The sequence below is a fragment of the Gavialis gangeticus genome, unplaced genomic scaffold, assembly GCF_001723915.1.
Source record: "Gavialis gangeticus isolate Ggan-Ray unplaced genomic scaffold, GavGan_comp1, whole genome shotgun sequence".
In the NCBI taxonomy this organism is placed as follows: domain Eukaryota; kingdom Metazoa; phylum Chordata; order Crocodylia; family Gavialidae; genus Gavialis; species Gavialis gangeticus.
In genome coordinates this window covers 10736477-10751288 of record NW_017729011.1, presented here as the reverse complement: position 1 = coordinate 10751288, position 14812 = coordinate 10736477, and the positions used below count along the sequence as shown (strand labels likewise).

General features: G+C 46.5%; 1 protein-coding gene across 1 annotated transcript in view; it reads left to right on the top strand.

Annotated features, from left to right (window-relative positions):
• The window catches only part of ASTN2 (astrotactin 2), a 644195-nt gene that overhangs the window by 225835 nt on the left and 403548 nt on the right, over positions 1-14812 (top strand). The window contains 1 exon segment of the mRNA XM_019510513.1: positions 2316-2483. Coding sequence (XP_019366058.1) covers positions 2316-2483 — 168 coding nt within the window.

Sequence of the window (14812 nt, the reverse complement as noted above, 5' to 3'; positions counted from 1 at the left end):
CCACCCCTAAATTGTTCTCTCTCATTCAAATACTCACACTAGTGTCATATCATATACAAATGTTATATTTAATCTTCAGATCAGAGGTCTGGCAGACTTTCGTTTTGACGTCAGAGTCGAGTACTGCTTTGTAGAGGGAATGCAAAACTGTTATTTATTTATTTTTAGCTTGCTCTGAACAGCAACCCTATGCTGCATTTTATAATCCTAACAACAACCCAATGCCTATAATTTTATGCTGAATTCCAGTAAGGAGCCTCAAATTTGGCATTGGGTTCCTAAGTCCATTCGGGCTCTCTGAACCTTCCTCCTTCTCTCCACCGTTCCCCAGCATTTGATTGCACACCTGTAAATCTTTAAATCATCAGGATAGTTATTAAATGAAGCTTTTTGTGCCTCATCATTTCTGATGCGCTTCTTGATTAGTTTGCTGCTCATCGCTCAGCTTATTGTATTTTAATATAATTTCTGTCATTGTTGGTTTGACTACATTTTAAATTTGGGTAGGTGGAGATCTAAGTGGAAGTGGTGACTCACCACGAACTAGTGCACCACTTTGCTGCTCAGTCATTTGGAGCAGGGAGGATTGTATGTGTAGCACTCCTGCAAAACATGTGTGCGTTTCTCAGGCTACCTTGCTTTCAACCATTCAAAGAAAACAAAATAAAGTAATTTAGGAATGCATATATGAATATATAAACAAGCGCATGCATAAATAAAATCATGTGCAGTATGCAAGTATAGGCACAGCTCTTTTAACTGACTTTTCAGAATCTCCCTTAGATGAGCTGGAGGTGCTGAAAACTGAGGCCACTCATTTAGGTGTTTAAGTTTTGTAGTCTTTTTTTTTTTTAAATCTTGCCTGTGTGGTATGAAGAGAAAGGAGGTTTAGAACAGTTGCTTCTCACTGATCCTTCATGATCCTCAGTAAATGGCAATTAACTTCTAATTTTCAGGCAGTTTCATGTGGGGTAGTTGTTGTTTTAATCACTTGACTTCCATCAGGGCTAATGGGAAATGAGAGGATTAAAACCTCCCAATATTTTAGAAAATCAAAGGATGAGTCAGGTGCTACGTTTTGTGAGTCTTCCATGCTGCAAGTAAACCATGGGGCTGCAGTCTCTCCATCTCTGCTTAGTCACTTAGCTACAAATGCTATGAATGTTTGGTTCATAACCTGTCCTTCATCTTTTAAGGTAACATTGGAAGAACGGATTAGCTTGAGGTCTGTCATACGGTCCTCAGGGTCCATTTTTCTTTGAAGGTGTCTTCTCCCATTGGCCTCCATGACCCGTTTTTAGTGGCTTCTACCCAGAAACATATAACATGCCACTTCCTGGCAGAGGTTTTTGAGCTCACCTCTGATCTGTGCAGTGCTATTACAGCAGCAGTCTTATAATCAATGTAATTGAAGATCAGAGCTAATGAGGACCTCTGCGTCAGCAAATCCCCCATGCAATGCTGGGCTTCAGATGTTAGATAAGGAAATGATTGGGCTGAACTGAAAATCTATTTGGCTAATTAGATGATGCATATTCCATCCAGGCAGTGGGGGGAAAAAGACATTTAAAAAATAAAGAAATCTCAGATTTCTTGAGAGAGGTTTTGGCAGGAAATCACTTCGACATCTCAGGAGGAAGAGAGAGAAAGTGAAGTTTCTTTGAATCTAGATTTCTCCTATGGGGATGTGTTTTATTGGGCCAGTGGATTTACCTTGACCAAGGAGAAGGGTGCATGCAACTGCTACTGCTACAAGGTCCATGTCACCCTAATTTAAGTGCTCACACATACCACTCATTTTACAGGCATGCAGTGGGTGAAGCATGGTGGATAGTTTGTCCATTCTCAGCCAAAGCCAGGAATTCTTTTGCTCACCTGACACGTTGCATGCAGTCTCACTAGGGCAAGTATTTCCCTCCAGCAAGTAGCATGGAAGGGAATATAAAGTAGGATTGGAAAGTATTCCTGGCCAGAATATTTTTGGAAAACCCAGGGGAGATAACATGGGTCATTTTTGGTGTTGACATAAAAGGAGCTGTTCCAACACAGTTGCATTTGCCATAATATACAGGACGTTTGCAAGAGTTTCCCTTGGCAAAAGAGTGCCTTGTCTAAGTGATTGGTTTAAACTGCACACTGGTCTCATGATGCTTTGTCCATGCTCATCTTTCAGGACTTCCTCTGAGGAGTGTCATCCTCTTCCATTTGGAGATCCCCCCCCGCCCAGGCCTTGGCTTGAAATGCATGAAGTCCGCATAACCTCTGACTAAACAAGTTTTTCCATTTGATTTTTGTTTTGTTTTTCTTAACCCCAGGAAGCAGTTTTGTCGTGAGTGAGGGAAGCTACTTGGACATCTCCGATTGGTTAAATCCAGCCAAGCTGTCCCTTTACTATCAGATTAATGCCACGTCACCTTGGGTGAGAGATCTCTGTGGACAGAGGACTACAGATGCCTGTGAGCAGCTCTGTGATCAAGAGACTGGTGAGTGAATGCTTGGGAAGGGTGGTCTTCATGTGAGATCTGACAAATGAAGGAGGTTTCTCTACACAATGTGGAGCATGCTCTGCTTGCCTACACTTTAGCCTGGTGTTAAAGGGCTCTGTGCCAGTGGTTATGCTGACCTTTATAAGCCATAATGATGTACCAGCTCATCAGTTTGGCATTACTCTTAAAGAGTGATATAATCTAGCAAGGATCTCTCTTGCATCTCTCTACTTCCATGCTAGGGATGGGGACAGTAGGTTTCCTAACCTAGAAATGGTCCACTTTATCATTTGCATTGCAGTGCCGCCTAGGAGTCATAGTCCAGGGTTAGTTCCCTATTGCAGCGGGCAACTCCACTTGCTGTCCTGGTTAGCACCTGAGAAAAGAGTCATGCTGCTCTTGAATTGTCCAGCACCTGAATAGACTTCTGCATCAGACTGTCCCTGCATCCTGCTGTTGGGGTGTGGGTTGCAGCCCCGCTTGGATTGGAAGTGCTGAGCAAGTGACAAGCTTTCAGAATCATACTCTGTCCCCTCAAATTGCTCCAAGGTACAGTGAAAAATTGGTCCCAAAGCCTGGCATTAGCCATACATTTAAAAGAAAATTCTGCAACCAGCGGATAAAGGAAAAGAGGTGAGGAACGGGGGGAAATGTCATAAAAAACCCTGGAGCCAATAAATCCCTAGCCCTGGCCAACTGAAAACTCCTTATCAGGTCACTTTTCCTTGACACCTCCTTTGCTAGCAGAGATAATGAGGGAGCAGGGCCCTGCATGTGAAGATGACTTTGTGGCTGTGATTGTTTTTCATAATGAGGGGGCCTGTGGTGTCCTCCACAGGGTTCAGAGAGAGCTGCTGTCTCTCCCTGGGGTGCCTTCTTGGCTCCTGTGGGAGCAAGTAGCCTTGGTGCTGGTAGTTTCCTGCTTGAACTGCATCTAAAGATCATGCAAATGACCTTGACTCCTAGCAGGGAAATAACTTGCATATGTTAACCCTTGGCTCTCCAGACAAGAAGCTTCACACCATCTCTGTCCTGCTCCTGCTCTCCTTTGCAGTGAGGGAACTCATTTGGTACATGTAAATGTGAAAATTTGCAGCCACTTCAAAGGCATTTCTTTTCTCATTTCTGCTGGTAGAACCAAGGGAGAGAGACCTGATGGATTTTGAAAGCCTTGCTGAAGCTCCACCCAGTCCTATAATTGCAACCCACAAGGAGGAAAGAAATTTTAAACTATTAGCACCTATATTAAGTCTCTAAAGGTTTTCCCTGTGACTCAGCGTCAGAGATTCCCCAAAGCAAGGGTTGGTTAGTTTGTTTTCCCTTTCTGAACAGGGCTGTGTGTGTCTGTCTGTCAGGGCTGGTGCGATTTCTAATCTTCCCGTCACCCCAGCCTGACCATGATAAAAGGCAGTCTCATCACGGGGTAAGGCAGAGGGGCTGCATGTGGTTAGTGCTGATTTTTGCTGCAGCTGTTTAAGGGGTGTATTGTATCTGGAGACATCATAATTTGCATTAGCTGTCAAATAGCTTTTAATTTAGGGCACTTCCCAGTGCTCTGCTGCTGCAGAGTGTCCATTGAGTTCTTGCTGCTTCTTTGGTACCCCCGTAGTGAAGTGTCTGGGGTTCAGGAACAGCTTCATCCTGTATTCAGAGAAGCAGCTCTGCTCATTCATTGGGGTACAGAATTGGAGTGGAGCTATTTTGTGTTGATTTGCTTTCCTCCTTTCTCAAGGAGTTGCTGCCCCGCATGGTTCTGGGGTTATGGTGGCAGTGGAAATGCTGATGCCACACTTGTTTGAATAGATACATTGCTGTGTTTGGGACTGTGTTCATTTGGAAGTACCCTTTCTCAGGGATTCACAGATTCATAGAAGTTTAGGGCTGGAAGAGACCTCATGAAATCATCGGGTCCAGCCCCCCTGCTCCGGGGGTGAGATAACCTCAGCAAGGCGTCTGCATGGAGAAATTGGAATAATTTATTCTGGTCATTTTCCTTGGGTAGACAAGTGCTCAGTATCACTCAGATTTCCGGGGAGAAGGGAGTGAACAGCTACCTCTTCCACCCCCTGGGACTCCCCCCACCACCAAAATGTGGAGATAGTAAAAGGACAGATATGTAACAAACTGATATGTAATTGTTTTCTCCAAATACCCCAGTCCCCTCCGTACATTACTGTACATGGAGATCAGTACAGCAAGCAGCACAGCACAGCACAGCCAGGTTTGGAGAGGCAATGGGAAGGCAACTCCATGGGAATACCCTGCTGACACTGCCGTGGCTGTTCAGAGGAGAAAGTAAAGACCCTGGCATTCTGCTGAGACTTCAGGAAGAGCCTCTGGAGGCAGAATGTGATTTCCCTGTCAGAAGGAGCCCTGAAGCTCCATTTGCAAGCTCCATGCTGTCCTTGGCATCGAAAGGGCTAGTTTAATTCTTGAGCAGTCTTTGCTGCGAGGGACTGCTATGTGCTGCATCTGTCCAGCTGCTGCATCCCACATTTCTCTGGCTTGTTGGAGCAGCTGCTTCCCCTTGCTGGATGCCCCATGCTTTAACAGAATGCGACAAAACTTAATTACAGGGAATGGAGCCGTGCCCGCTCTGTACGTGCGGTGCGTGCTATCTCAGGGGAGCTTTGCTCCACTGCCATGCTGTATTCCCCCTTTACCAGCTGCCTCTCAATCCTTTGCTAAGGATGTCACTCACACACCATCCAAAATGGACAGGGTGGTAGACATCCATGGTGGGGGCTGGGGAGTGGGGGACATCAATTGGGCCCATTGATCCAAGGATCTTCTATGCTGTACCTTGCTGTTTTACTGATCTGGAGAGCAAAGAATGTAGAAATAAATCCATCAGAGAGCCCTGAAAGAGGCTTTTCCTAGACATGATCTGTAGGAATGGATCAGCTCAGCCCTTGCCCGTACTGTCAAGCTGAATCGTGGGACGCTTGTGAAAACATGGGAGCGGTTCGACCAGAAAGAGTGAGGGAACAGACCTGGCGTGCAATGTGTGAGCACCTGGACCTGCTACGGAGATGAGTGCTATTCTTAAACCTCCCATGCTGTTCTTGCCTCGCCCCACTATGCTTACATATTGCAGCACATATGCTCTCTCCCCAGGGCCCTGGAATGAGCTGAGTTTCAGTGCTGCATCCTGCAGGCAGAGTGAAGTGAGCTAAGTGTAGAGCTGCCTTGATCTGGGCCCTGCTGTTGTAAACCTCAAGTTTTTTTAAATCAAGCTTTTCTCTCCCATTTTTTTTCACAGCCAGGGGAGATGAGAGGTGGTAGTGCAAATTCTGTCTCCTGTCTACGCCAGTTAGAGAATTGGGGTTTGAGTTGGGGCTGTTTTGGAAAGATGCTGGTTGAGAATTTGAAACTTGGCTGGTGATTTTGAGAGTGGCTTTGAGGCATCTTAGCAGGATGTCTGAGCTTAGCACTCTTCTGAAAGTTAGGATATTGCCCACTCCATCCCCTTCCCCTTTAAGGTCTCAGGTTGGGCCACCCAGAACTCGAGCACCTATTACTTCTATCAGTCTTGCACAATATTGCTGTTACAGGGCTGTTCAGCCAGAAGGTCCATGCTTGAGGAAGGGTTTCAGGACCAGCAGATGGAAGAAGACCTAGTTTTTATGCTGTTGTGCCCTGTTCTGTCCTCCTCTCCCTCCCAGCCACCACCCCCTTTAGCTGGCATTTTATTACTGCAAGACAGTCCTGGTGTTTTACTGTGAAATATATATCTTGCCTGGATTTCAACCTTTTGGGGTCAGGGATTTTATAAACTGCTTGGATCCTAAGTGATGGCTTGCTTGCAGGAGGCCTCTTCCCTCCTGTCCTCTTCAAACCATAGGGGGAATTGATGTGAGACAGGGCTCTATTGTAGCAAATGGGGGTTAGATGTAAGGGAAGGAGGGAGTGTGACCCACACTGCATGAGGGAGCCTCATGTCCAGTGATACCACTTTGCCTTTCTGCAGCAACTCTTTTCTGAAGGTCACAAAGTGCTTTGCAGGCATCTGTTAAGACTCTTTCTTGTGTGGGAGATGGGTGCTGTCATCTCCGCTTCACAGATGGGGAAACTGAGGCAGTGAAGAGAGGTTAGTTTGGCCCAAGGAGCCACAATAACACAGTAGAAGAACTGAGACTGAACTCTTCCCTTGCTACTGTCCAAGGAAGCCCTAACCTGGAATAGAAGAGCAGGATCACAGTTTTTGCCCCATCCCATGGTTTCTGGTCATATTCAGAGACACAATCCAGGTTCTTCTTTCCCGAAGACAGAGGCTTCTTCTACAGGAGAGAAGGGGGACTCTTTCCTGTAGCTGTGGCAGCACTAAGGGACACACGTACACGAGCAGCTCTGTCAGTCCATCTTGCAGAGGACAGCAGTGTATCTGCTGATGCATTTCAAGTCCCAGTAGCCTTTGGGGTTAGGGGCCAGCATTTTGCCCAAGGAACAGCATATCAGAGTCTGGATCCATGACTGGGACTGGGTTAAGTTCTGCAGCAGTACATATCATGAAGTGCAAAGAACAAACAGTATTCTTCCGGTTGCAAAGTTAAGCACTGAAACTTTAGGAAATGCCAGCATTAGTTTGCTTGTGCCACCTTGATTCAGCCCTCCTATGCATTATGCTGCAGTATTAAATTACATTATCATATCCACCAGATCTGGTTTTTATTCTCTCTTCCCACACTGGCTGCTAATTGTTGGGTCTGTCTGCAGGTTTCTCATTAATCCCATTCCCTCCCCAACTCCTTGCAGATTTTTGCCTGGCAAGTCACTTCACTTGAGCTTATCAGCCCTGTCTCTCCTGCTTTCTCTTCCCATTCTCCAGCCTTCCAGTCTGTTCCAGCAACAACCAGTCCATTTCCCTCCCCCTTGCAATCCCAGTCTCCCTGTCTCAGGTTATGTCTTTCCCTCCTCCCTGGCTTGGTTTTAGTAACTTCTGCATGGGAAACAGGCAGCTTTCTCCCCCATGCTGCTGGGGACAGAGTAGAGAGGTCACTGAGGGCAGTACTGAAACTAGCTCCGTGCCCTCGGGTCCATGCCCAGTGCCATGCAGGCATGGAGCAGCTGCGAAGGGGAGAAGACTGGCTTTGCCTCTGTAACCCTTGGTGGGAGACTGCGGTCACTATGCAGGGCTGGCGTGCATGCAGCATGGTCAGTGCTGAGACCTGCAAGGGGCTGAGCATGCTCCATAACAATGGAAATTTCAGAGCACATAGCTGCTAGGGCTGAGGACAACTTTTCTGAGCATATCCTCAGCATCGTTTTCCAAATGCTTACAACTTGACCAACTCCACACAGCTTTTCACTAGGACAGAAAAGAAAACACAAGCCATCCCCTGCCATGGTTGAAGACTGTGCTGCAAAGCATGTAGGTGCTAAGGCTTAAAAAAACAGATCACCAGGGTTCTTATCATGAGGAAAATGATATTGTTTCTCCCCAGCTTCTGGTTTTGGAAATGGTTGGGCTGAAATGTTTCAAGGAGAAAATAAATTAATAAAGCCAACCTGAGACAGACATCTGGCTTGGAGAAATTCACCTCCGACTTGTTAAAGTTTGGCAAAGCAACTGAAGATGGTATTGTGTAAAGGAAAGTCAGACAGCTTTCACTTGGAAGGCAAACTAGCCCTGCCTATAACAATAACTGTATTCCAGCATCCAAGTTTGGGGTTGTCGTGCATTTTATAGGAGACTCATTGGCTACTGCCAAACTGATGTTAGGAGTTGGAGGGCAGGAGCGGGGAAGTTCTTCTGTTCTGCTGGGCTGATGCCACATGGCATACGTGTTTTGGGGAGCTGGATTGTTTTCAGACAGCTTACATTCAAAGTTCTTCCACCCCCACCCCAATCTCTGAATATTCTGTAGTTGGGATGGAGACTGGCTCCAAGGCTGCTTGTAAGACGCCCACAAGGATCAGTTGTGGCAATCCAGGCACCCTCTTCCGAAAGACGACACTGCCCATTGTGCAGCAAAACCTAAATCGGTAAGAGCTGCTGCTCTGTTGAAGAGGCTGCATGCCAAGGTGCCCCATCTTGTTGGCAGATTCTCACTGCATTCAGGACTGGATGGCTGCACACTGTTTAGGCTGAGAATAAGGAGGGATTGTGTGTGTGTGTGTGTGTGTGGAGTTGGACTCGACTGTCTCTTTCTCAAAGCATTTTGTCTGCATTTGCCAAGTCTCCTATTTGTACTACACACTATGATACCTTCTTGTAAAATCAATGAGTGTTGCTTTTTCACTAGCTTTCCTTATCAGCCCCGGTAACATTTATGAGAGCGTTCCTTTTCTGTGGCATATGCAAATTCTGATTTGTGAGCACAATTACATGCTTTGTATGCACAAAAATGATTCACTCACACATTTTGTGGGCACAGCTTAAGAGGCCTGCTGGAGAATTGGTCCCGTAGGAAAAAAGAAAAAGAAAGCCTCTGATTTCGTGCTGGCAGACTTGCTGGTACAATGACATAAATGAGATGGATAGCTACCTTGATTAGCAGGTGGAAATGGCTTTATTTTTTTTCCCCCCATAAATCAGGAATTTATCTGTCTGCGTTCTGACATCTGCATCCATACCAGTGCGCACCCACAAAACTGGAGGCACATTTGATGGACAAAATTGGAAGGTCAAGTAGTGCTGAGGCTTCTCTCTTAAAACCTGGTGGTGAAACTCTTTGCCATGTTGTCACAGCGAGCGTTCCTTGGTATTGGAGTCACAGAGATGACTACCGTCTCCAAGTCAGTAGGAGGCTCGGAAAAGTCATTTTTAAAAATAACCTATTAAAAATGAAACCAAGCCTGCTTCTTAAGAGACGTTTGAGCCTGCACGGTGGAACATGTCAATCAGGAACCGGCCCACTCTGGGTGTTTGTATAATAAAGCAATCTCTGCTTCTCAAGCAATGCAGTTTAATATCATACAGCTTTCCTGCAGTATCGAGCAATGTTTGTTTATTCTGATATACCACTGCTATTTTCATTGTCATAACAGTCCAGTATCTTTATTGACTTAGACTTTTATGTGATGAGGTTCCTTCTCTCGGAGGCATGTATTTTAATAACTTGGTCAATAGCCGTATAATGTATGATCCCTTTGCATCCAGTGATACAGCTTGCCTTAAGTGCAGCTCAGGGCACAAGGCAGTTAAGTCCCAAGCCTACTTAGCTTCACACTTACATGTAGGGGCAGGGGGAATGTGTGTGTAAGCAACAATAAAAATGCATGCACACAAGAAGACAGAGTTAAGGTATTTACCTGTGCTGCCCTTACATTCTTACTGACTGGAGTTTGCATGTTGAAGCCTGCAGCTGTTAATGTCCTCGCCACGGAGTTTCTGGGTTTGTGTAAAGGAAAAAGGCTGATGAGCCCTTAAAAGGGAACTAGTTTTGTATAAGGAACTATGATGAGCTGTAAGGTCTTAGCTATTAACCTTTTAAGATCAGGGCATCTTTTACTGTCGGCATCCTCAACCTTGTTAGACTCAAGGCAGCCCTCAGAAAATGATGCTCTTAGCTTTCATTCATTTTCTGGCAACAGAAAAATAATAGAGCAATTCTTCTGTTGTGGAGAACTCGGACCGTAGCAGGTCTGAATGCTTTTGATACTATGAATTTCTGTGTGAAGTTGCTGATCATCTTGTGACTTGTGTAGGTGTTTGCACAACTAACGGTACTAATATTGTGTGGTACCTCTTTGGCACCCTCAAGGATCTCCTGGCACCCTAGTTCAGAGTCACGGCTTTAGGAAGTAGTCGGTGAAAGAATCTGTCCCTCATTTGGCATGAGCTTTCACAAAACCTGCTGTTCAGTTGTTAGTTCCACACACATGCCAATGGCAACCGTCCTAAGATATACTGTGTAAGAGCTTAGCAAAGCAAATGAAAACTGTAGCGGGATTGATGTACATCCAGAAAGTCAAACATGTGCATAAGTGCTTTCAAGAACATAAAATGTGACGTCCACAGAGTACAATTTTGTCAAATGCTCCCTGAGGGCTTCTTTCCTGCTTAATTTTATTAACCCTCTATCCCCACCTGTTTAAAACATCATAGCAAAGAATACTAGTTGTTTCATTCTCTTTATCTTTGAACAACTAAACTGCACTGCCCCAAACTTGTATCTAGTCCTCGAAGGGCAGAAATGAGGCCTGGAAATTTGTCATCCCACAAAGTAAGAAACAGTGGATAGCAGTGAGCTAGAATGGAAACTGTTGAGCAACTTAATTGAAGCAGCTGGTTCCACTGTACTCATTTGCCAAACTGTTTGCTACCTCAGCTTGGGGCTATGTCTTTCTTGAGCATGAACTCTCTGAAGATCATGCCCTGTAACTCAGATGCACTTTCCCATTGAAGTTAGGCATTTAATGACTGTAAGGATCTTTTTCACCCTTGCTTGTTGTATTTAATTTCCCTTGAATCACCATCTTCACAAGAGACTTCCCACCTGGCAGGGAGCACTCCCAGATCTGTCCCATGGAGACAGACTTTTTCTTTCTTTTTACTTCCTCTCATCAGCACAACCTAACAAAACTCTGTGACAATCAGATGTCTCAGCATCAAAGTTCACGGGGGCTTATATTCCAGCCTTGTCTCCAAAGTAAGGTAGAGACATTTAAAAAGCCCGAGGTGGAATCAATCTAAGTTACATGGTTTGCTGTGAATGGTGTAGTTTAGATTGGTAGCAAACAGAACCCACGTTTGCCTTTTGGCGGGGAAGGGGAGGGGGGCAATCTTAGACTGGGTCCTGGCATTTTTAAACAAGTCTTTGTGTGCTGACCTTCTGTTCTGTTACAGGTATAGACCAGTTTCTGATCGCTTACACCAGTATAAGTGTAATGTCTGTATCTGGGCCAAGTGGCTTTTTCTTTCATTTCACAGTATTGCCCAGCATGTGTGTCATTCCTCCAGTGAGGCTGTTAGTGCAGACAGGGGGTGAGGTTCTGGTAGTAGGACCAGCCTGTCATCCAGCCCACCTCTAGGGAGGATTACTGAGCCAGGGAAGTTAAATTCCAGGAGCCAATCTATCTGAGTGCTTCTGCTCTTACAGAGCTGCAACAGGTAGGGGATATTCTGGAAAAAAAAAAAAAAAGCTAGCTATGGATTAGCCAGGGCCAAGTTGTTTAAGTAGTGTTACGTGTTGTTTAAGGAGTGTTGTCTTTGCAGTGTTATGGGGGACAGGGAGGGCAGGTTCCTTGAGACCTCCCTGATACCAGATTGTGATCCGTTTGATTGTGACTTTCAGGCTTGGGATCCATCTGTAGAGAGAAGGCGTGAAGCGAGACCGCCTCACACTGTGATCTTGTCAAGCTTCAGACACTTGTCTTCTCTGCAGTGGTTAACTTGAGTTCACACCCTGGCCTTACTCTATATCATCTAGCCTAGCTGTACTGGAGATCCCATGCTGTGAAACAACCCTCAAGCTACAGACTGTATGCATCAGTAGCATGACAGGGTTAGCTGATGAGGTATTGCAGCTGGAGCTGAGACATCCCCACTCCCTTACTTGCTAATGGATGAGCTGTGCTCAGACTTCTACCCCACTCCTGGAAGATACGACTGGCTCAGGTCTGAAGCATCACTTTAACTCAAGCTAAGCACCTGGGAATGTATGTTGCATCTTTCAAAAAGGCGTAATAAGGTCAGGCTCCTCCTGCTTGCCTGGGGGCTACGAGAGGTGTTCCAGTGTTGGTCCCCAGTGCCTCCTGGTCCTCAGCTAGGTTATTGCAGCTCCTGTGACACAGGAGCAACAGAGCCTTACATAACTGTCCAATTAGAGCACCTTTCGCAGGCCTCAGGACCCAGTATGGAATCACAGTCTGTGTGAACAGAGGGAGCTCTTCATTGCCACCTCAGTGGCAAAGATGTAGGGACAGGTGGGACACAGCACTGCTGGCACCTTTTACCAGAGCTACTAGGAAGTACATGAAGAAAACCGTATCCAGATGAAGCTGTGAGGTGGGACTGAAATAGGGAATGCTCAAACCAGAGATTAGCCAAGACAAATGGACATTAACAAGTGACCTGAACTATTGATCCAGAGACTGGAAGCATGGTAGAGATGCACCGATAGTTACTGCTATACAAACTGACACCCCTCTCCTCCCCCTACTCCCCCCATCACATCGTCACCTCTTCTTATTGATAAAAGGCAGGCAACAACCAATAGCACAGATAAATGAAGTGTTTATGGGGCCAGACTTGTGCTTCTAGAAGAAGGAAGGACCAACAGGTTTTGTCTCACCAGTTTTAAAATTGTTCAGGACACCGGATTAAGAAATTGTTTCTCCAGCATTTCAGCTGAAGTTTAGAAGATGTCCACAGAGAATAAATCAATCTGCAGCTTCCCCTGGACACTTATAAAACGTGGAGGTCTCAAAGGCTTCATTATTGGAGAGGAGTGATAGTAACTGTTAGGGGCAGAGTGTGTTGCATTGATCTGTTTACCGCTGCTCCTGTGGGCTTTTCGCTGTGCTGCTGTCGTTCAGGACTAGTCACGTTCCGGTGGATTTCAGTGACCATGGGGTGTGATATCCAAGCCTATATGGCACATCTAAGCCTATATGGTGGTGAAACAGGGTGTCTTGTGTGCCTGGGGAGTAAGGGCTGGTTGTGAAAATAGACAGAGGTGCTCCTGGTGCTGCTCTGGCATTAGCCTACTGCCCCCTGGGCCAGGCCAGGTCATGTTGGCAATGACTTCTGCTGTTGTCAGGAAGGGACATGCAGTTTGCCTTGCTGCCAATTGGGAGGACACCAAACACTGCCTTTAACTTGTGTACAATGGGGACCCCCTCCATCTACCTTTCTTTTCACTAGCTTCAAGCTTAGGGCTTGTTTTCTCAGTGGGCTGCATTGCTAAATGAAGAAGAGGGCTCTTGCATTCCCCTTCTCTGAAAGAAGAAGGTATTTGCTTTGCTCTAGACCTCTTTCAATCTATCTGTAGGCAGGACTCGCCCAGGGAATGGGTGTGCCAACAGCTTCCCCACCTCGGAGGAAGGCCTTTTCAGCACTAGTGATCCAGGGATGTGTTTCCTTGGTACAGAAGCTGGAGCCCCAGGCTCCCCGCCTCTGAACAGGCTCCATCCCTCTGTATCTCTGCAACATGCAGCCAGTGAAAGGGCCAGCGGGGGTGCCAGCCTCGCCTGTGACTGAGAATCCCTATTGCCAGCCGGAATGAGGAGCCTTATCAGAGAGCGATTGTAACCACAGTCATCCTTTCAGAGCAAGCACAGAAAAGCGCCTGCCGCTCTCAATCCAGATCCTATCGCTGTGACTAAAGGCAGCTCACCCAGAAAAGAAGGGCATTGTGCTTGCTTTTGTGCCAGCGATGTCACAGACAGTGGGGGCAGTCAGCCATGCTCCGTCTGGGAAATGGGGGCACTGAAAGGGTGTTTCTGTTCACTAAATAATGCTCGACCTCAGCCCTCGAATTACAGCTGGGCCTTTCACTCTAGCAGGAGCTCTTCCCTCCTGCCTCGTCTTTCTCCTCTCGTTCTTTGGGTGAGACGGTGGCAAGGGGGAGGCGGGCAAGCAAGAGGCAGTGTTAGCGGGTCAGCTGTGTTCCTGCAAAGGGGCTGGAGGATGACACTCAAGAATGGGCCCTGTCTCCTCTTGGCTCTATGAGAAGGGGAAGACCCAGCTGGAGCTGCATTTGGGTATGAATAGACGGCCACAGGGAAGTGGCCTATTTAATTTCCAGGGCTGTTTTCCTGCTGGCTGATTGGCACAGAAACATGCTGTGGTGGGAAAGGCATTTTATCTCATTTTGCCCCCTTGTGCATACTTCAGCCACGTCTCTTTGGATGCTCTCCCGTTCCTAGCCCAGAGTTGTCCCAGAGTGCCAAGAACAGGCAGTGGTAACCGGGGTGTGCAGCCCACCGCAGGCAGTCATGTAGTCTTCTGCTGGAAGAGACACCCAAGCAGAGCATATGTATAATGCTCACATGAATCATGACTGCATGCATATAGCAATAAAAACCCACAGGGTGGGGCAAGGTCTCCAGTTTCTTGGTAGAGAGAGAAAAATCATGTCATGGTCTCAAAAAGAGCCATTGGTCAGCAACTGAAGTGTCTTAAATGGAAGGGAAAATCTTCCATGGGAACATAGCTCGCAGACATAAGTGCCAGCCCCTGTGGTACAGGGGGATCACCCAGTAACCACACTGATACAATTTTAATACGTGCTCGTGCTTCTGTCATTAAGCTTGAAAGAGTGGCTTGTGTCATGGAATCATAGGTTCATAGAAGTTGGGTCAGACGGGACCTTGTGGATCTTCAAGTCCGGCCTCCCGCCAGGGCAGGAGAAAAACTGGGCTCAGATGACTCCAGCCAG